The 22,663-nt window shown below is 40.0% G+C and overlaps 1 protein-coding gene across 1 annotated transcript in view; it reads left to right on the top strand.

Annotated features, from left to right (window-relative positions):
• Positions 1 to 19,390, top strand: part of RABEP1 (rabaptin, RAB GTPase binding effector protein 1) — a 44,166-nt gene extending 24,776 nt beyond the window's left edge. The window contains exons 5-18 of the mRNA XM_030462532.1: positions 1,714 to 1,833; positions 2,273 to 2,408; positions 3,161 to 3,339; positions 4,286 to 4,411; positions 6,957 to 7,424; positions 10,322 to 10,426; positions 11,244 to 11,360; positions 12,610 to 12,708; positions 14,104 to 14,244; positions 14,939 to 15,128; positions 15,415 to 15,470; positions 15,995 to 16,093; positions 16,900 to 17,016; positions 18,750 to 19,390. Coding sequence (XP_030318392.1) covers positions 1,714 to 1,833; positions 2,273 to 2,408; positions 3,161 to 3,339; positions 4,286 to 4,411; positions 6,957 to 7,424; positions 10,322 to 10,426; positions 11,244 to 11,360; positions 12,610 to 12,708; positions 14,104 to 14,244; positions 14,939 to 15,128; positions 15,415 to 15,470; positions 15,995 to 16,093; positions 16,900 to 17,016; positions 18,750 to 18,851 — 2,055 coding nt within the window. The 3' untranslated portion in view covers positions 18,852 to 19,390. The remainder of the gene's footprint in view (positions 1 to 1,713; positions 1,834 to 2,272; positions 2,409 to 3,160; positions 3,340 to 4,285; positions 4,412 to 6,956; positions 7,425 to 10,321; positions 10,427 to 11,243; positions 11,361 to 12,609; positions 12,709 to 14,103; positions 14,245 to 14,938; positions 15,129 to 15,414; positions 15,471 to 15,994; positions 16,094 to 16,899; positions 17,017 to 18,749) is intronic.
• The last annotated feature ends 3,273 nt before the right edge of the window (positions 19,391 to 22,663 follow it).

The raw sequence follows: 22,663 nt of genomic DNA, 5'->3' as shown, positions 1-22,663 counted from the left end.
ATTATTTTTCTTTTTTTTTTCAGAAACATCTGCAGAATGTTGTAACCACAGTGTCAGACCTCAGCTGAGTTTACCAAGCAGTTAAATGCTAGAGTAACTTTTCTGTCACATGGAATTTCAGACAGTTCTGTCTCTCCAGTTGCTGTTAAACAGCCTGATTTTGCTTGCAGAGAGCTTCCTCTTTCTCTGAGCTTACTGCTTTTAACATGGACACGTTTGTGACTCTACTAAGTGTTGAACCATGTGAGATCAAACCAGTGATGAAATATTCCCACAGTCATGAATAATTAGGGAAAAGCTTATTCAGCAGTCCTAAAAATACTGTGGGCTATCTTTAGTCCCCACGAGCCAGCTATAGGTAGCATTAAAAGAACAGAACTGATGCAATAAATGAAATATAAAGCAATCTTTGAAGTTGAACTCCTGCTGCCATCTGTTTGTACAATGTGACTGATGAGTTGCTGGCTGCAAGTGACAGGGTCTGTATGTACGTGTGACATTGTCACATGTCCTTGGCACTGAATTCACTGTCAGGTGATGTCCCTTGCTTTCCTCATGGACTTCTCTCTACCCAAGCAAACTAGCAGTGAGAAAATGCAGCAGAAGTGAATGAAATGTGAAGAAAGTTGATTTTGTTTCTTCTCTACAATGTTCTTTGAAGCTTTTTAGAATCCAGGGGCCTGGGAGCATTTGTATAATTGACAGCTATTGCAATATTAACTTACTTTGTGGATTAAGATTAGAAAAGTTAAAAATATTGTCTGTTTTTCTTCCTGAAAGTCTTGCTCAGCATACATTTGTCAATGAGCATACCAGGAACTGAAAAAGCATGGATTTAAAACAAGACATCCAGGTTAGGAAAAGTATCATCTGAAGTTTCAGCTTTGGGGTGCAGTTCCCTGCCTTCCCTCCCCTGGGGAGTTCTTCCAGCAGAAGCCAGAGAACAATGGAGCATTTGGAGCCTTCATACATCAACCCAACCCAGATTAGGTTGCTTAAATTCTTCTTGGCTTGAAGACTTTGACTGCAGCCAATATTTGAGTGTTCTGCTTGCTTTTGTGGAGTCTGTGGGAGCTGTTATTTCACTTGGAAAGTTTTTAGTGCATCCTCAAAGGAATGGGGGTTTTGATGAATTGTCTGTATATACTTTTGAAGTACTTAGTCACAGTAATGCTGAAATCTGATGCTATGTTAGTAGTAATCTCAAGTTGAAAAATGGCCTTCCACAGCTGAACAAAACTATACTGTGCACTACTGTGCAGATTCTTTTTCTCTTAACCTCCTAAGCAATAAATAGCCAATAACTCACCATGCAGTTCCTGTATTACACTTTTTTTACATGTGCTGTGTGGCAGCAAGTTGCAACACAGTTAGAAAAGTGTAAGCATTTTGAAATGTCTGAATCAGTAAGTTTTCTCCCAAGTGTCAAGAATGATAAATTGATAGACATTCTTTAGAAAAATAGGTATTTGTGGCCTAATCCACACGTGCATTTAAAATTTAGCTGCCTGCTGTGAATGTAGTAATACCAGCCTGGTGTCAGAGTTGAGTGCTGAACTAAGCAAACAGCAATAATACAAAATAATTGAAGGTGGAAGTTGAGATTGATGTGTTCGTTGGCATAGAGATTGTCTACAAATGTCTCAGAGTGGAAACTGTTGTGTTGAAACCTGTGGTAATGTTTTCTGAATAACTTAATGACATTAATTTCAGGCCCAGGAAGATGCTGAGAAGCTGCGTTCGGTTGTGATGCCCATGGAGAAAGAGATTGCAGCTCTGAAGGAGAAATTGACAGGGGCTGAAGAAAAAATCAAGGAGTTAGAAGCATCAAAGGTGAGATGGAGTTGTAACTGTATCCCAGTTTGTACCTTCCATCATGCTGGCTGGATGCAGATAAGGAAGTGTATTGTGAAACTTCATGTTCAGTGTCTCTTTCCTCCTGTAACTCACAGAACTTGGCACACACACGTTGTCCCATCTTTCTTTTCTAGTGATGTGTGTGTCAGCTGTGCTGAAGTGCTAGAGGAAAGAATTCCTGGTTTGTATCTAGCAAGGAGATGCTTTAACACAAGCCTACGAAGTTGTTGAAGTACTTTTATCTGCAGTATCATAAAAATGCAAGGTTTTATTGACATTATTTATGTTACTAGATGGGTGTGAGGTCTGACGTGTGGAGTGAGCAATGCATTCGTGTTGTGATGAAATCCCCTGCTTGAGTCGTGGCATTTTATATTTGTCTACTGAGATGATAGATTTCCCTCTTTTTATGCAGGTTAAAGAGCTGAACCATTATTTGGAAGCAGAGAAGTCGTGTAGGACAGACCTAGAGATGTATGTGGCTGTTCTTAACACACAAAAATCAGTCCTGCAAGAAGACGCAGAGAAATTGCGGAAAGAACTGCACGAAGGTACCTGTGTAATAATCATCCTTTTGACTCTCACACTAAGGATCCAAAACCAAACGTAGCTGTTAATTCTTTCCTGAATTCTGATTTTAAATTAATTTGAAGGAGTTGTGGTGAGGGGGAAGGCAATACTTTTGAATGTGCAAGCCCTTAAAATGTTTTCAGAAGTGCAGCATTCTTCTGTAACAGAGAAAAACAAGAGAGCCATTCATTCTCTCAAGGGAAGCTTTGAATTGCTGCTGAGTTCTTACAGTATTGCAAACTTCCTTCTTCTTTAAGTGATTTTACTGGTGTCTTTTATTCATGTACACTTATGAGCATTATTTCCATAGTGTGTTAACATGTCTCCTTGGGGTGTGTCGGCTCTGAACCCCTGGTGAGGAATGGGTGTGCAGATGCACATGGATGCCAGTACAGCACAGGATCATTGTAGAGGAATGAAAAAGGGAACCTTCTGTGGAAATAAATAGGGATATAGTCTTTTGAAATGAGCCCTAAGAAAAAAATAAGCAGTTAGAAGTCCTGAATGAAGTTAAGGCATTAGTCTTCTAACTCTTAAACTCTCAGCAATACATCCCCAGTCACAAGCCAAGCTTGGGGGTGAAGAAAATGTCTTATTTCATAGTAAAAAGTTGAACAAAGCCTGACTGTTCTCGATTAGAACAATAATTACTTTTGTTTATGAAAATGCTTCTCTTTTGAAAAGAGGTTACAAAAATTTCTGGCTGAGAATGACTCTTTCTGTCCTTGCATAGTGTGCCATCTCCTAGAGCAGGAGCGACAGCAGCACAACCAGTTAAAACACACCTGGCAAAAAGCCAATGACCAATTCTTGGAGTCTCAGCGTCTGCTGATGAGGGACATGCAAAGGATGGAAATTGTTCTGACCTCTGAGCAGCTCCGACAGGTTGAAGAGCTGAAAAAAAAGGATCAGGTTACTTGCTGCTTTCCTTTTTTTTTTTTTTTTTTTTTATACTTTTAAATACTATATATTTAATGTGATATAGCAAGTATGGAAATCACATGTTGGAGACAAGTTAAATCTCTTCCTATTTCAAAAAATGATAACTGACAGTTTTAATAGAAATTTTCCATTTAAGTGACAACCAGAAATTATGACAAGCTCTCCATTTGAGTGAATATTTTAATATTAATATATGTAGTAACTTTAAAAGTAACCTTGCCAGTATTGTTGAACAAATAGGTAATAATATCCAGAAGTTAATCTTGGAGGAAGAAACAATCATCTATGATGCAAAACATCTGGGTTAAGGATGTTAGGAGAACAAGTTTTACTTCTTTGCAGCTTTTTCCAGTACACTTCCTAGCTCAGGAATTAAGGACTACATTTTAAATCACCTTATGCAAGTGATTGTGTACAGGCTTTTTATGACTTAGTGTTCTATGATGTCTTTCTTTTCATTCTTTTTCCATATGCTTGTGTTTATAATGACCAAGGCACTTCTTGTTTGTGCTTGTATAATGGCTGTTCATCAGGCCACTGGTGATGCAAGTGTGCCAGCAGTTTCTATACACCGTGGCCAGTGTAACAGTTCTTTTGTACTACTTATTTGGTAATTTCCACAGTTAGACTTTTTATCTAGGTAATAAAGTCCTTCAAATAAAGTTATACTAGAACATGAGTTGGCCACTAAACTTGAAAAGTAAGTTTCCATTTATGTTGCTTTGGATGCATGTGAAATGAACATTGTATTTTTTACCAAGAGAGTCCTTCTGTGATACATATTGCATTTTTTAAACAAAATCATGTTTTTCAGTGCCTTCTATGATAGCTTAGTTTATCATGAAAGCTAATGTCATTGCTACTGCAGCAAGAATTAAGCCCACTTATGTATTTGTTTGCTGTCAACCACTTCTAGGAAGAAGATGAGCAACAAAGGCTTAGCAAGAGAAAGGAGGAGAAGCAGAAAGATTCAGATGATGAAACGAAAGCTTCATGTTCTCTAGGCCAGGATGAAACTCTTGCTCAGCTCTCTAGTGAAGAGGTAAAAGAACTGGACAGATCAAAGCAGCTTTGAGTACTCATGCATTGTGTTGGCAGCAAATACAAATGCCTTTGTTCTCTGTAGCCTGTATTTCTTATTAAGCAATGAAAAATCTTTGCAGCCACACTTCAATATATGAATTCTAATAAAGATGGAAAGATAATACTTCACAGTCCTGAGAGGTGCTGTTAAAAACTAATTTGCCTCCTGTGTCCTGGATGTTAACTGCTGTTAAATTATCTTGGCATTTGTAACACATTCTGACACACCCCAGTGTTCAGAACTAGACCATTCAACAAGTGCAGTGTAACTATTTTGCTGACCCACTTGTTGAATTCCACACTACACTTAAACTTGTTAGGCCAGTCTGAGATGACTGATTGTATTAAGCAACATCCAGCTGTGTGAGATGAGGTTGTTGGCCACATCTGTTCAGCAACCAAAAATAAGTTCTTGTTTAGCCAAGCCAGTAGCTGGGGCTCAGCACCAAGTTTTTGGGGAAGCTGCTTGAGCTCTACTAAAAAACCCATTTCCACAGCTTGAAAAAGTAATGCTGCTGGATGTCATTTGTTAGCAAGGGATTTGGGTGTTGTAGATAGTCCTACACTGGGACAAGCTGAAATTGTGCTGGGAATTTGCCCAAGTTTTCTCTTGTGAGGAAACAAGTGCAATGAGTACACAGGTTGGAACTTGGAAGCAATATCAAAATGGGCATTACTTATCCTTTCCCACTGCATTTTACTTGTTTATCTGATCATCTGACAGGTCCCATTTTGGCTTTGTAAGTCAAAATCAGGACAAACTAATAAAAACAAACCAAGTTTTGTGCTGCAGAAGATGATGTAATCTTCAAGAGACTTGAGAGTTTGTAGTGTGAGCCAGTATTTTGTCAGATTTATTTATTTTTGGAGGGGAAAAAAGGTATATATTTTTAGAGTCTTCCCCTTATTTTTATCAATGATTTATAACAGTTCTGAATGCAGAAAGATGTTCAGAATCATAACCTCTAAATGTAGCTGATATCTAGTTCTACCCTCTATCCTACAGTAAGGATACAACTATCTATTTCTAATACAGTGTTTCATGCTTAGCACTTGTGTGTCCAAATATACAAATACAACACACTGATGGTGAGCAAAAGCTTTATCTTCTGATAATGATCTCATTTCCTAGGATCTCTTTAGTCCCTTAATCAAAGCATTTATTTTATTGTAAGAATTATACAGAATGGAAAATTCTATATTTTGAGAAAGAGCATAGTTTCCAGAGTGGTTTTGTGTCTGTTTATGGGTTTGGTTTTGTTGCTATTTATGACCATTTTTAAGTGGACACTATGTGTTTTACAAGTGGTAATGAATTATATTCTGTCATGTCATGTAACTAATCATGATTTGATTTCTGAGCATTTCTCTGTTGACCAGTTTGCAATCCAAACAGATGATTTCTGGACTGTATCACCAAACATTTGTCTGAGGATACAATCTGTGTCTGTTTTCTCATAACTTTTTGTTATGAACTTGAACAAATGCATGTCAATGTAAATCTTATGCCTGGAAATTATTAAAACAAGGCATTTATAACAGTCCTAGACTAGTACATAAGGTAAAGTTACAAGTTATGACCATCTCTATGGAAGTACCAGCCACTTGCTAGTTTCTGCTGGACCTATTCCTAAAACTTCTATTTTTCTCAGGAAAACTCAAATCTTCTTTACATGTCTAATGGCAAAGCAGAAGTGTTATTTCTTGGGAGGTATTTTGAAACCAGTCATATGCTTTTTATGTAAGGCTTTACTGCTCTCTTTTCAGTGCTACAAATAAGTAAAAATAGATCAAGAGGCTTAATCTCCCTTATAAACGTCACAGGACAGTTAATGTGGTTTTGTATTGGCATTCCCCAGGGTGCCTTTCTCTTCAGACCCAGCCTTTTCCTTTTTCATTTTATTTTGTGTACAAATAATCTTTTAAAGAAAATGCTTCTTTCTCTTACAATATTTTTTCACACTCAAAGCAGAAGAAACAGGAATAATAGTCACTTGTCAGTATGGAGTAGGTTTTATGGATATAATTCATTCCCCATTTATTTTTATGTTTAAACTAAAGTTTTATGTTTTGCAAAAGTCTCCTGAATTTACTTGTGAAAGTGGAGTATTTGTCTTTTGTTGTGTAGGGTATTGTTCTAGATGTGATAGTGCAAATATATCTCCTTCATGGAGAAAGCACCTTGTTTCAAGTACTGGACAATGTAAGGTGATTTTGTTCTTGCTTTTCTGGCAAGAAGACAGATTCTTACAAAAGCACTCTGTTTTCAGAAGGCTTTTTTTTTTTTCTAATTTATTTTTGCTTTTTGTTTTGTTCTAAATTCTGACTGATACTTTTCAGTTCTCTTTTCTCTGCTCTCTTGTGCTTAGTGATCAGATCTTCTTGTCGAAGCCAATTTAAACTTGCTTTTACTGTGTCTGATAAGTAGTGTCCAGCATTCCTCTAGCACCATGCTTCCAAACTGGAGTATATGATTTGTTGTCTTCCATATCTTTCAATTCCAGGTGCATGTCAATAGCACCCATGGCTCAGCCCATTCATTGGATGCAGACTTGCTTCTTTCCTCTGGTGAATCTTTCAATAAATCAGATAATGATATGTTTAAGGATGGACTACGGAGGGCACAGTCAACAGACAGCCTGGGGACATCTGGATCTTTACAGTCCAAAGCTTTAGGATACAACAACAAAGCAAAATCTGCTGGGAACCTGGACGAGTCAGATTTCGGACCGCTTGTTGGAGCCGATTCAGTGTCTGAGAACTTTGATACAGCTTCCCTTGGGTCTCTGCAAATGCCAAGCGGGTTCATGTTAACCAAAGATCAGGAAAAAGCAATCAAAGCGATGACACCAGAGCAAGAAGAGACTGCATCCCTTCTTTCCAGTGTCACACAAGGGGTAGAAAGTGCTTACGTCTCTCCCAGCGGCTACCGCTTGGTCAGCGAGACGGAGTGGAACCTGCTGCAGAAGGAGGTGAGTCCCATGGCCTGCACCACAGGCTGCCTGGGCTTTGGGGGCTGCCTGGGCTTTGGGGGCTGCCTGGGCTTTGGGGGCTGCCTGCTAGTGAAAGCTCTTCCTAGTTTGCTTGGTATGGCAGCAGGTGTAAAAGGAAATACATCATATGTAGCTCTTCTCTTTTCTGTCTCAGAATACTTCTGTACATAAAGCACATCTGATGGAAACCATCTGGGCTGACTCTGTTATGGAGAAGCCAACTTTACTGAATACAAGGGATTTTTTTGCACTTACAGAGGGTCTGGCAGAAGTAGCTGCTGATCTTGTAAATATGTGAGAAGGTGAAAAAAAGATGGGAGAGCTTGCAGAAAAGGAGAAAATGGGAAGCTAAGGAAAGGACGTTATGGTGCAAGTGGGGCTGACTAGGAAATTGCAAAGATTAACAAAAAGAGCAGAGCTAACAGTGCTGTTTTGTATGCCAAAGAGTTTTACTGAGGATTGTGCATGGAGTGCAATTTAGAAATGAGCAGCCAAGATATGCACAACACACAGAGCTACCACAAAGGAAGCTTCAGAAAATTGTTGGGGACTTGCATCATCAGAAACCAATTTCTGAGAGTGACAAGCAGCAGATTAGACTGAACACTGTGCCAATTTCAGTATGGGTGAGCAAGGAAATTATTGCTTCTGGGTGTTCCGCCTGTCAGTTTTTCATCTGCTTTATGTGGTGCCAGTTCAAAGCTTGCATTTGGTCTGTCACTGAGAAGAGGAGTGTTGTGGGGCTCCTGTGATTACCCTTTCAGAAGAAGAGAGACCAAGAAGCAACACTTCAGGGGGAGGAAAAGGGGAAGAGGGAGATACCAATGCATAGTGGGTGAAAAGGAAGACAAGATGAGGGTAAAAAAAAGAAAAGGAATGCAAGAATGCAGTGAGAGAGATGAGGCCAGGCAAAGGACAGATGTAATTATAAGAACTAGAAATATTTTAGTTTCTCAGCTTGTCAGAATTTGACTTACCTGCAAATCATTACTTAGGAGGTCCCTCTAAGCCTACTGTGAAGCTGTTTTTTATGTTACTATTGATTTATAATATCTGAAATGATCTTGTAATTATCTCAGAGCTGAATTGAATCTTCTGCTCCTGAGTTTTTCCTTGCCCCATTGACATTTCACTGACACTTTACTCCAAACCTTTCTTAGAATTCTGACAAGAAGGCCACTGCTTCCCACATGTTTCTGGAGGCAGGAGTACAGGCAGGGTCTGTGAATGGCACCCTGTGTGGATGGGACATGGAGCAGCAAGTACAAATCCCATTTCAGCTCAAACCTCTCTTGCATCTGGAGCTTTGATAAAACTTCCATGTGTTCCCTTAGCCAAAACCATTACTGTGTCAGAGTGGCAGCTGGTTAACTCTTGGTTTTTTTCCCTGCTGTGGACCCAACACTTGGTTTTTTCCTCTCCTATTTGGCTTCTTCTTTTTCTTTCTTTCTTTCTTTCTTTCTTTCTTTCTTTCTTTCTTTCTTTCTTTCTTCTTTCTTTCTTTCTTTCTTTTCTTTCTTTCTTTCTTTCTTTCTTTCTTTTCTTTCTTTCTTTCTTTCTTTCTTTCTTTCTTTCTTTCTTTCTTTCTTCTTTCTTTCTTTCTTCTTTCTCTTCTTCTTTCTTTCTTCTTTCTTTCTTTCTTTCTTTCTTTCTTCTTTCTCTCTTTCTTTCTTTCTTTCTTTCTTCTCTTCTCTTTCTCTCTTTCTTTCTTCTTTCTTTCTTTCTTTCTTTCTTTCTTTCTTTCTTTCTTTCTTTTCTTTCTTTCTTTCTTTCTTTCTTTCTTTCTTCTTTCTTCTTCTTTCTTTCTTTCTTTCTTTCTTTCTTTCTTTCTTTCTTTCTTTCTTTCTTTCTTTCTTTCTTTCTTTCTTTCTTTTCTTTCTTTCTTTCTTTCTTTCTTTCTTTCTTTCTTTCTTTCTTTCTTTCTTTCTTCTTTCTTTCTTTCTTTCTTTCTTTCTTTCTTTCTTTCTTTCTTTCTTCTTTCTTTCTTTCTTTCTTTCTTTCTTTCTTTCTTTCTTTCTTTCTTTCTTTCTTTCTTTCTTTCTTTCTTTCTTTCTTTCTTTCTTTCTTTCTTTCTTTCTTTCTTCCTTCTTCCTTCTTCTTTCTTTTCTTTCTTTTCTTTCTTTTCTTTCTTTCTTTCTTTCTTTTCTTTCTTTCTTTTTTTATCTGCCTGTCTTCTACTTCATTCTTTCCCAATTGTTCTTTTGGCTAATTATTCAGTTTCTGTTACTGAGCAATACTGAAGGAAGGTATGAAAAACTAAGTAAAGCTTGATGACTGTTCCAGAACAAAAATAGTATGTGCCACTGAAAAATATCCAAAGCTCAGTTACAGGAGGAGACAGATTTAAGGCAGTCTTGACCTGATGAACTGGCTTGATTTGTGTTGATTTAAAAAAAAACAAAACAAACCAAACCTAAAAAACCAAACCTCCCACACACAAAATAACCCCCCAAAACAAAAAACCCCAAACACCATAGTCTGGTTTTATGTTTTGATTTGTAATACAAAGTAATTGCACGAACAAAACCCCAAAACCAGGACACTCTGTTGAAAGCTCTTCTCTGATTTTCTAGGCAGGTAATCACGGGATGCATGTCAAAAGGACACTCTGAATGACTTGATGAACTCTTGCATGTCCTGGCTTACTGCTTTTGTCCTAGTAGTGGGACACCTGCCAGGAAAATCTGCCATCCTGCAGCTGGTGACATGATCCTTCCCTCGTAGAGCAACGCGGTCTTGCCATTCCATGGCTCTGCCTCTCTCTTTTATCTGTAATGTTTTGTGATCACACAACACACCTGAGAGTATGTAGCACCCTTGCATGCCTTGAAGAATGTTATGGCCTTTATGGCAGGTGATAACTCTGTGTTCTCCAGGTGCAGAATGCAGGGAACAAGCTGGGTAGACGCTGTGATATGTGCTCCAATTATGAGAAGCAGTTGCAAGGTATCCAGATTCAGGAGGCTGAGACAAGAGACCAGGTGGGACTTCTCTGCATGCTTTAGCAAGACTTCAGCAGTTGTACCTCCTATTAAGGCTGCAACAATGAACCATCCACTCTTCTGTTCATTGATGGCAATTGAACAATGTCAGCATTCTTTTGCAGTCTGAGGTTCTGTTGAAATAACTTGATTTGTTACTGTTACGTGGTCATGAACACATTAACTGTTTCTAAAGGATTCACCTTGGAAGAACCATTACTGTTCTTTACTGTAAGACCATGCAGTAAAGTTCTCTAACTTCTATAAAAAGTGTTCATGCTGAAGTCGTGGGCTTTCATAATTTATGTTCTAAAATGCTCTTCGTGCATTGAATTATCTTTGATACTTCAAGAATGATTAACAGCAAAGGAAAAATCAGAGGACCTCATCCTAGCAGCATAAAATGACTGTAAAGTATTGGAGGATGTTTGTTTTCTGTACATGGAGGATGTTTGTTTCCTGCCATATACAGAAGAACAATTTTAGCTGGGTAAGGAATTCATGAGTCACATTCTGCTTTGAAATAAGTGATTGAGGTCATTACATGTGATGATTCCAGTGCAGTCTGATGTCCCAAATTTCCTTATAGCTGTAATCTGTGATCCAGGGTGTTTCAGAAGAACAGCAAAGAGCTTTTGGGTTTCATAGAGTTTTGAGGGTTTTGGTTTGTGGTTTGGGATGCAATGAGATGGGTTGTACTGTGTTCAGGAAGTAAATACCCCTCAAATGAATGAAAAAAGAAATTATTTTATTATGAGCCAGATGATATTTAAGGTCCCTTCCAACTGAAATCGTTCTGTGATTCTATGAATAACAGGTGAAAAAGCTGCAGATGATGCTGAGACAGGCAAATGACCAGCTGGAAAAGACAATGAAAGACAAACAGGAATTGGAGGATTACATGAAACAAAGTGCTGAGGACTCCTCTAATCAGGTACAATTACTTTTTGTAATTGAGATGGTAGGAATCATGAAATGCTATTCAAAAGTATGTAGCAAGAACTCTTCTGTTAGGTATGGATGGAGTACCTGTTGTAGAGGCAACAACAAACAGAATTTCTAGGATTAATTATGCTCCACTCGAGTCTGCCACATTTTCTAGATAAGTCTGACATCTCCCTAATGCCATGACACCAAATTTTGATCCTAGAGTTTCATTCCTAGTCTACAAATCCATTACAGTGGTGATAATTGGAATATGAGTAGTGTTAGAGTTTTGAAGTGACTTGCATATGAAGTCACTGCAATGTGCAGGAGTAGCCCTGTGTTCCTGGCCACTGTCCTTGCAGACAGATGAGTGGTACTACTACTTATACCACTTGATCTCATCAATACTTGACACTCAGCTCATGGACCAGTGGTGAAGACTTACTGTTAATGAGTGACTGAGCAGGCAGTAACAGATTTGCTTGGTCCCAAGTGTGCACAAGATTTCTTTAAAATAATAGTCCACTGAAGAGATTTTTCAGTCCAAGATGTTGCACAACTCTCCTGGAACAGTGGAACCATATAGGATGTGCAATAATTATAGCTTTTAAAACATGTAATCATCTATGGTCTGTTAAATATTACAGTGTTAGATAAATGATGTGTACAAGATATTAAGTTTACTTCACCTGAGCTGGAACATTTTCTCTCTTCCATCCCACCCAGTATTTTTTTCTTACTGAAGAAACAGTGACCACTAGACATGTAGGACATCCTGTTTTAGATGACAGGAATATGTTTTAACATTCTTCTGGCTCTACCAGGATGCTCTTAATTAAGTAATGCTTTATCTTACTGTTCAGCATGTGTTGTTGTGGAATAACTTTACAACTAAGTTTTTGAGATGTGCTGTTTCAGAGAAAAGTAAAAAAAAATACCTTCAGGAAAATGCCCTTCAGTGTCTCTAAACTGATTTCAATAGATACTTGATTAGAATTAACTGTTTATCTGGTGTTTAGAGTTTGGTAAATAGAATATAAGTGTATTTCTGGTATAGAAGTACAGCATCTCTTCTTACTGACTGGTGCTGTTACTGCTCTACTAAGTAAGGAATTAATGACAAGCTTCAGTGGCTTACTTTGGAATTTCAAACTGCATGCTGGTAATGATAACAGGCAAAAGAACTTCAAAGGTTATTTCTTTAAAACCTGTTTCATGCTTTCTGTCTTTGTCTGTGTGGGTTTTCTTTTTTTAAGATCTCTTTGCTGATGGCGAAGTGTCAGAAGTCAGAGAACTTGCTCAGTGAACTGCAGCAGGCGTTCTCACAAGCAAAGAGAAGTGTTCAGGAGCAAATGGTAAGACAGCTTAAACCCAGAGATCACTTGAGAAGCACTGTTTGTCTATCCTTTGGAGCTCAGTGTGTTTCTAAAAGGCTTTGTCTTGCTGCCCAGCCAAGCCTGGCTCAAGAGAGATGTGCATCTGAACATGGAAAGATGCTGATCAAGTGAGCTCTGAGGGTGGGTGCTGGACCTGTGCCAGTCTGTAGGGTCACACATTCCATGTCCAGGCAGATTGATTAGCATGGAGATTGCTCATCAGCTTCTTTTGGCCCTTATTCTGAAGACAGAATAGATATTCTCAAGAGAATTTTTTAGGATTCATCACAAGTACCATCACTGGTGAATATTTTCTTCAGTTTCAGATTTGAATGCTCAGCATTTCAAGGGTTGGACTTAAAATATCAGCCCTCACATCCAGGAACAGAGCTGTATGGGAACTTTTGTTGTTTTTTTTTAAACTATTCTGAGCATTTTATAGGAATTAAGCCAGAGAACAGGAATAGGACCTTATTTTCTAGGGCAGTCTATCCTCCTTAGAGCAAGTCATTCCCTTCTATATTATAATCAAGTTTCTTCTTTTTCCATGCCTTGCACAGAACATGGGGACCAAGCATTTATTCTCATGAATGAGAATCCCAGTATTGCATTTCTGGGGCTTGGGATTGTCTGTAGGACATTAGGACATTGTTTGCAGAGATGTTCTGTTTGATGTTCTGCCCAAGAGCCCATCTAACAGAGGTGCAGGAGATTCAGAAAATGCATTGATCTGAATATGCTTTTCATGCTGTTCACCTGTAATACAAAAGGCAGCTTCTGTCAGAATTCATGTCCTGTTTCCCAGCACTGAAGCAATCCTTCCTTGCTTAAAAGTTCACTGGATTATTTTTTTTTTGTTTAGTAATGCAAGCAAGGCTGTTTTCCTAATCCTTTTTCTTCACAAGGGATCAGCTGTTTTGATGCTTTCCTCAAAAGACAGTGGGAGGCAGATGCTTTATTGTTAAAGTTTCAGGGTGAATATTTAAGGTTTTTGAATAACCTGATTTTACAGCTGAGTTGTTGGGTGGTTTTAATTCCCAAAACCACGTGGGATTCCCCCTCTACCCCCCCTCCATGAGCACAGATAGATAATGGAGAAATATGGAAAAAACCTGGGAGACCTCACAATGCTGGATTTATCACTTGTTTCTTCCTATCTGTCTGCGCAGCTAAGATTGATCTTCCCTTTATTTCTGGTACATAGACCAGGCAAGAAAGAGCTGCTCATGTTGGTGCACACAATCATTTTGTTTTCCTTCTTTACAAAGAGTATCAGTTAACCAGACTTTTGAAAGCAGTGATTGTAAATATGGGGCATGAAGAGATCTGAGCATGGCCCTGAGTCGGCATTTATCGTTTTCTTTTGCCTTGGAGGCTGTCCTGACACAGTCAAGGGAGCAAGTTTCAGAAGAGTTGGTGAGACTGCAAAAAGATAATGAAAGTCTTCAAGGAAAACACAGCTTGCATGTGTCTTTACAGCAGGCTGAAGATTTTGTTCTACCAGAAGCAGCAGAGGTAAAACATTTTGAAATCATACACACAAATAATGCATGTGACCTGATCTCACTGGAAGAATCTTCTTTATCAGAAAGCTGACTCAAATAGCACAATGAACAATAATCTGGATTTTAAGTCTGTGATGTACAGAGTCATCTTGTCTGATCCCACTGTGCCAGCAGCATGCTTCAAGGTATGGGTAGGTATTAATAAAATGAGTTAACTGTGGCCTGACAGTTGCCCTGTTGTCAGTAGACAGCGAGTTTACCCTTGCTTAGCTCTCTGAAGCTTTGTTTTGCAACTGGGCACACAAGTGTTCAGTCACTCTGGCTCCAATGTAGATATTGATTCAATAAATGAAGCTAAGTCAGTCACTTCAGTTTCTGTCCAAGCTTTCAGACCACCAATAATCTTTGAATGATGATGAAACTTTTGGTGCTTTTCACAGCCACTCCCTTATGCTCAACCTTGAAAGATTGTGGAGAGTGCAGAGCTGAGGGAGAGGGCTGTGAAGCTGAGGAAACAGGAATGTTTTGACCTTTTTCATTTACTAGAGCCAAACAAGCTGTGACTTTGTTTAAATACCTTGCTGGATGCCAGGTGGGACAAACCTCAGAGTAGTGTAATTTTATCTTTGGGCTGAGTGCTGCTGAGTACAGTACTGTGAGGATCTGGGGATTTTAATACAAAACTTTGCTGCTTCTTGACTCAGGAGCTCCGTGAGCTGGTTTTAAAATACCGTGAAGACATAATCCGTGTGAGGACAGCAGCAGATCACCTGGAGGAGAAACTTAAAGCAGAGATTTTATTCTTAAAAGAACAGATTCAAGCTGAGCAATATTTGAAAGAAAATATAGAAGAAACTCTACAGCTGGAAATAGAGAATTGCAAAGAGGAAATAGGTGAGCAGGGGTAAAACATCTCAGAATAAGAATATTACAAATTAGTAAGATAATTTAAGACCTGATTTTATGATGAGTAGGCTTGTTGGACTTTTTTAACTTGTCAGCTTTTGATAGCAGATACACCAACGTTTTGCAGTTGAAAACAGAAGTACAATATTTGTCTACATTTGAGGTAGCTTTGCAGCACATGTGTAACTGGCCTTTAAATTATAACAATTAAGCAGGGTATGTCCAGTTGTCTCTGGTTTTCTTGCATTTAAGCTTTGATATTCTTGTTTTTCAGCTTCCATTTCCAGTTTAAAAGCTGAACTGGAAAGAATAAAAGTGGAAAAGGAACAGGTAAGGAGAATTTTTGTTTGGTTGTTTTTGAAACAGAATAGGATTCTCTTCTGCTAGTTCTGTCAGTGACATTGTACTGGTGTCTTTGACATCAACTTCTTCATATCAGAGAAAATGGACTTTTTTTCCCCTTTTACTTTTGAGTTGTCATTTCCACTTTAAATGTATTTTTGTGTGAACTAAACTAATTCTGAAACATGTAACATCATTGTTCCTTCATCTCAAGCTACTTGTTGGATGCTGGAGGGATTACATATGTAGATAACCTTTCTTTGCTTTCAGAAGGAACATCAGGCTATGCATTTGCACAAATTTCCTTACAGAAAGTGCTGAGAAAGAGATACTATTGAGGTGTTTTCTGTGGCCTGAGGAGGGATCACTGAGGTGTATTTCTGAGTTTTGGGAAAGACATTTAGACTATACTTAGACTATACTTAGACTATATTTAGACTGTGAGGAAAGAGTGTGAGAAACTGAAATGTTAGGAATCTTGATTAATACTTTTTAAAATTATTATTTTATAGTTGGAAAGTTCTTCCCAGGAAAACTTGCAGCAGCTGGAGAGTCTGCAGGAAACAAAAAACACTTTAGAAGAACAGCTGAAGAAGGAGACAGCAGCAAAGGTAGCAGTGATGCCTGGGTGTGGAGTACATGTACATCTCTTATGATGATCAAACTGTGGTCAGAGAGTGTACCACTGCATGGGAGTGGAAAAGGGAGTCTTTGAATGTTGGCAGTGAAATAGTGACCACAGGATGTGGTTTAAATCCTCATCCCTTTGCTCTTGGATTTGTAAAGCAATGAATCTGAAATGCTGCTAACTTGAATATCTCTGATTTCTTCCAGTGTTAGCCTTCAATAACATTTCTGCATTTAGAAAGCTTCCTGACTGAACCAAGCCCTGATTTGAATGCTTTGATGCTTTTGAATAAATGTCATTTTGTTGTTGCTGTGGGACTGAGTCCTGCTTCAGCAGTTGGGTGAATCAATTGTGATCTGCTTTCTCCCTCTTGTGCTTGGTTTTGGTTTTTTTCTTTCTTGCCCCTCTCTCAGTTTTTTGACTAATACTCAAGACAGCAGGATACTTAGATTTTCACCAGCAGATTACTGCCCTTTGTCTATGGTCATGTTTCATTAAAACTCAGAAATGTGCTTTTTTTTTACTTACTTTGAGGTCTGTGGACATAGTGCTCTTAAGAGACACGGGGCTTTTCCATGAGTTAACCAAACTGTTTGTCTGATGGGGATTGGCCCCTGATTTTGCAGTTAGGAAAACTGAGATATGCAAGCAGTGACTGGCTTGATTTCTTGCAGGACTCTTAAGAACAACCATGGTTCTTTGCTCTAGCATCATACTTCAGTCAGTTCATAGAAGCTTCTCCTTTTTTATTGAGTTTAAGCATAGCATAAAGAATCTCTCTCTCTTCAGGCAAACCTTGAGCAGCTGGTGTTTGAAGAGAAGAATAAAGCTCAGCGGTTGCAGACTGAATTAGATGTCAGTGAGCAAGTGCAGAGAGATTTTGTAAAGCTTTCTCAGACACTTCAGGTAAGGGAAGTGCATTCAGTTGGTAAGGTGTTCCTTTTGTTCCTTTACTTCTCTAAAGCTGTTTAAATTAAGAAGGAGCAGTTGTAAATTTCATTGTGTTGGTATCAATGCACTACTGAAGAAGTTATTAGTATAATAAAGTGATTGGGTATTCCTAGCCTAATATTAAAGCCTACTGGAGGTTTTATTCTGGTTACTGGATTCCAACCAATTCACAGCAGCAAAGCTACACAATTGTACTATCTAAAAGTCTTATCCTTGTTATTGTCACTGTTGCTGTCCTTGTATTTCCTCCAAAAAGGGGAACCTGTGGTAAGCACTGAGATACTGAGAGGTGGCTGGAGGAAGGAGTTTTGGCAGGGGTGTTCATCAAGGATCATTCCAATTTGTCAGGCTGGGTTCTTTTTCTGTTAACTGCAGAGAGCACAAAGGGTTCTGTAATGATGTGTGATGGGTGATTGTCTCCTCAGGCAGCCAGGCTACACTGATCTCACCTTCAGTGTTGGTTTTTAGAATTGGCACCCCCCTCACATTCCAGTTCACCAGAAATCTTCCTCACAAAGGAGTTAATGAATGTCAGCACTGTCTTCTTTGAATTCTTGGCCAGCCTGCTCAGTGACGTTCAGCAGAACTAAAAATATTCATTATTTGAGTCAAGTGCTCATCTTTATTTGGAAAACTAGAACAGGAATATGGGAGATTGTTTACTAGACAGTTTAGCTGGATGGACCATAGGAAACTGTACTCTTTTGTTCTGGCTGTTTCTGGTGTAGGTAGGACAAAGGAGACTATTGAGCTGTCCTGGCTGGTGCAATTGCTTCCTGCTTGTCATCATCCTCCAAGTACTACATGCACTGGTTAATTCAGTTCTTAGAACAAAAACATATGCACCACTTTGAAGAAGTGCCACACAGTTTTTCAAAACTTACAGGTATTTTAGCAGGCCTTCAGAACTGAACTCAGTAAGAGTGTTGTAGCTCTGTATTTTGTGTTTTCTTTCTGCCCCTAAGCACTTACTACACTGTAGTTTCTCAAGTTGGTTCAGTTCAAACAGTGGTTTGTGCCACTGTGTGTAGCACGAGATCTGCTCTGTGACAGGAGAGGTCACCATCAGATGAGGATTTTTCTTGGTACAGGGTTATTTCTTTCCCTGACCTTGTTAGTGGAGAGCCCGGGTGAGTATGGCTTGTGTGAGGTGCCCAGTGGCCAAATCAGGACAGGAAGGACCAAATTTCAATTAACCACGAGTTGGGAATTTACAACTGAAAGCCCAGGGACAGAATGCAAACAATGTGGAAGTTTGAATGGCAGTTTGAACTTAATTTTGACCTTGAAAGCCTTGTAGGGCAGGTCTGGGTACTGCTGGGTTCTTTTTGTGGAAGTTTACATTGCTTTGCATATCATCTCCAGTGTGCTTGGCCAGTGTGGTGTCAGTGACAGGTCATTAGGCAAAAGAACCAGTAGAGAGCTGATGAATTCTTGCTTGAGCCTCCAGAGAGGGGCTTTTTATTGTAAAACCACAGCTGCTTTATGTCTTCCTTTCCCTCCATTCTTGGTTCTCCACCAAGCCCGTGCTCCTTCAGTCCTCGCGCTTCCCAGCTGCTAATTCAGTCTCTCTCCTGCTTGCACAGCTACTGGGGGGGTTGCTCAGGTTGCCTGTTGGCCCAGTTCTGGTTCTGTGGTCTGGGCCTGGCACATTCCCCCAGCTCACTGCATCCCTTGGTTTCCTGCAGGTGCAGCTGGAACGGATCCGGCAGGCAGATTCCCTGGAGAGGATCCGTGCAATCCTGAACGACACAAAACTGACGGACATTAATCAGCTTCCTGAAACATGACCCCTGATGGGCAGGCTCCAAGGCTGTGTTTGGGGTTTTTAACTCATCTTTATAGCAACATTAATTATTATTTAACTCTAACCGAAAGAGCAGAAGACAACAGAGGGGAGCAGTGACTTAAGTTTTGTTTCTAGAGGGGGAAAAAGGTTTCGTACTGGGCAGGAAGAGAGCACAAGGGTGACTTGCAGTGTAGGAAGGAGAACTTTCTAATGGAAACACTAATGAGTGCAGTGTTTCGTGTTCCACTGAGTGGGATCAGTCCTTACATTCTGAAAAACTTCCCCTCTTTCAGCCGACTTCGTAACCTAATATAGAGTTTTGGAACATTTACCCTCTGTCTTTCCCTCTTTCCTTTCCCTCCACTACTGCGATCAAAATAGCTGCTGGAACCCCTATTGTCCCTCCAGAACACTGAAGAGCAAAGTGGTTGAAGTTTTTCTGTTTGAATAGTCAGTAACAGTATTCAGCTAGCAGAGAGAATGAGGTGTAGAGTATGCTGTATGAATATTTTATATTAAAATATGACTTTATTAGCAGGACACTGGATATTGATCTTATTTCATAACTCAGTACTTTTTTTTCTTTTTTTCTTTCTTCTTTTTTTTTTTTTTTTTTTTTTTTTTTTACCATTTTGTGGTAACCACTTTGTGCTGAGGAATCTGAATGCTGCTGAAATGTGGTGGATATGAGTGAGCTGTGTGTCTCCTGAACAGACAAATGCTGATCAAAAAAAGAAAAAAAAAGAAAAATGTACTGAGAATTTAGCTCCTTGAATTGTTTTTCCGTTGAATTCTGCTAGTTAATGAAAAGCACAAGAAATGCACTGTTTTGTAATCTCCTTTTGAAAATTCAGAATATGGAACTGCAGCTGGCTCGTCCTCATCTCTAATGCTGAGCAGCACCTGTAATCCCTTCTGTGTTACAAAAAAACTCAAACCAGAGGCTGGTAAAAATCCTGTGTGCTGTCTGAGCAGTGGCACAGGGTTTGTGCAGGTCTGCTTTGCTCCAGTGGATGGCACCAGCTGTAGAAGTTGTGACCTTTCTTTCCCTGGAAGTGTCACAGGAAGGTGCTGAATGAAGCAGTCAGCTTGACCCCTCTCTGCTGGGTGGGGGTGCTGGTCTGCAAAGCAGAAATTGCACTCAGTCACAGAGCACAAAGGGGCTGGAGCTGCATTATTCCTCTGGTTCACCCTTGGAAGGTACAGTGCATCTCTTATTCAAAGTGCAGTCTCGTGCTGTTGCTAAGAGCTGACTCCTCCCATGTTTCTGTAGCTATCCCTGTGTAACAGGACAGCAGAGGTGAGGAGTTCTGGTGACCAGTCAGGTGCTAGGTGTGGGTTTCATGTTCTGTAAATGTATGGCAGTAACACTGACCATTCTTCCTCCTCTTCCTCCTTTTACTGGAGTTTATGCACACAGTTGGACAGTGATGGTTTCAGGTATGGTTGGAAGTGTTGATGATAGTGCTGGTGCAAACTGAGTGCTTGAACTGGCCCCTCCTTACAGCTTAGTTAAAAGAAAGAAGGCTGAAGGAGCACATTGTTACTCTTCAGGATTTGGGATTTAGGTTTTCCTCCACTGTGTGTGGTTTTGTCTTGACTTGGCCAGAGGTCTGAAGGTGATGAAGAAATCCTGAAGTGAGAAAAAATGCTCCAAGCTGTAATGCACGTGACTTTATTTAAATTCTCATTTTTAGCAATGTCTATCCTGGTACTTACATAGAGTTAGAACCAGTGGTTTTGAAGAAAAATGCCTTAAAAGGAGCCAAAAAGAAGCATACCAGCTCAGTTCCTTGTCACTTATGGCAAGAATTAAAGCATTTTGTTCACCCTAAGCAATTAATTCCTTTCTTAATCCTGATACCCAAGAGCCATTTTTCCTACCTTTGTAATGACTGGGCTAACAGATGGCAGAACTGTCATCTTCTTAAGATGACACTTAATTTCACTCCAAGGTGAAACTGAAACGTGGCTTAGGTTCTTTATGAATTGGCTGTTACCCAGTGATGAGGGGTTTTTAACCTCACTCACTCTTTACTGAACTGTGAGGTGACAGTAAGCTGCCTCCTGATGCAGAAATCCAGTACTAGATGTTTTGCAGTTGGTTTTCTGGTGGTTGGAGTCTTAGTCTGATGAATAAGCTTGGGAGAAGAAATGTAAAAAACAGTCTTTATTAGGAACCACAGAATGAAAAGCTTTTTCCTCTTTTTTCCTTCCCAAAACCACTCTCTTAACTGGTTACTGCTTAACTGGTGCAGCAGTGTTTGAAGGCAGCCTGGTGACTACAACTCCCATACATCTCTTTAGCAAGCTGAACTCTTGAGGAGCTGCACCTGAAAACTTGGGCAGGAAAATTATTTTTGGTTGAGTTTCTGGACTGTCCTAGTGCAAGAGAGCAAGGGAAGGGGCTGTCCATGCCCTGTCAGCATCCCTTCTGCTCCACATCTCAGTATCCCCAGCTCTCTGCTCTCAACACCCATGGCCGTAGCTGCCTCTTGGAGATTGTTTCAGATTGTGCAGGGCTGGTGGGGCTGTTCCTCTGTGCCTGTTTGCAGACTGTTGCCAGGGTTTGCTTTAGGTGTTGTGGTGTCACTGCTGGGGCCTTGCTGCAGTGCCTGGGGGCAGGCAGGGGGTGTGAGATGTTCATGGACACAGTGACAAACACAGGAGCTGTTGGAAGGGAGCTGTGCAGGTGTCTGGGTGCTCCCTGGGGTGTTGTTCTCAGCAGTGCTGGGGTAGAGGAGGCTGGGGGCATCTGGGGCAGGGCAGAGAGATGAGACTGACCTGGAGGGGTTGGTGCTGCTGGTGGTTTCTTTGCTTTTACACCAGGCAGCAGGTGAGGCAGTGGAGGAATTACCTGTTGGGCTGGAGAGGACTGCCAGGTGGGTGTTTTACCACCTTACCCCATCACACACCTGCACACCTTTACTCCTGGTTGGGCACTTGGCTTGGCTGTTACCATTTTAGAGCTGGAACATCAGAGACCTCTTCCCCCAGCTGATGCACCTTAAGATTATACCTTTTTTTTTTCTTTTTTTTTTTTTTTTAATGGTTTTTAGTTTTAAATTGGGAGCCTGTGACTGTTCACAGAAGTGGTGGGGGATGTCCTGCTGACCCAGAGGGACTGAAGGAAAGCACAGCTTCAGAAGCAGGAATTCAAACTTCTCCTGAATTTAAGAAACTTACAGGGGCCTTTAAAACCAAAACAGTGTGTGCCAAATCTGCAGTTAGGACTGTAAATGAAGTGTAGCAAAAGCTCTGGGTGTTGATATGCACTGGATGGGTTATGGGGTTATTGCTCACGAAAATACAGAAAACAAATGCTCCTCCCTCCAGTTCTCAGTGTTCTGGAGCTTGATTTAAGTTGGGTGGGAGGTTCTCCTTGCTTACTAAGAGATGAACAGGCACAACTTCTAACCCAGGAGGTCAGCTATGATACAGGGGGTGAGTGGATTAGAAAATGGGATTCTGTTCATGCAGAGTGTGAGAGGGATGAGGTCAAATTTTGTATGCATTCCTACACCTGTATAGTCTTAATCTGTAAAAAAAAAAAAAGTGTTCTTGCAGCATGTCTGGTAACCTCATTACCTACCAGGTACTAACAGCTCCTTCCATACAGCTTCACTTTGGCACCTCTGACCTTGCCACTTTTGTAGCAGTGCAGTACTTTTCAAACCTGAGCTTGGCCCTGTCACCTTTTCTAAGGGGTGTGTGGGGAGGGGGGAACAATTATTTATTGTCCACTTTAGGTTTGTCTACAGCAGATAAATAATTGGCCTTTTATTGTCAAGACAGACTCTGGAGCCATCTTTT

This window comes from Calypte anna, chromosome 19 (genome assembly GCF_003957555.1).
Source record: "Calypte anna isolate BGI_N300 chromosome 19, bCalAnn1_v1.p, whole genome shotgun sequence".
Taxonomy (NCBI): Eukaryota; Metazoa; Chordata; class Aves; order Apodiformes; family Trochilidae; genus Calypte; species Calypte anna.
The sequence above is the reverse complement of the archived record's forward strand: the minus strand, read 5'-3'. Positions and strand labels throughout refer to the sequence as shown.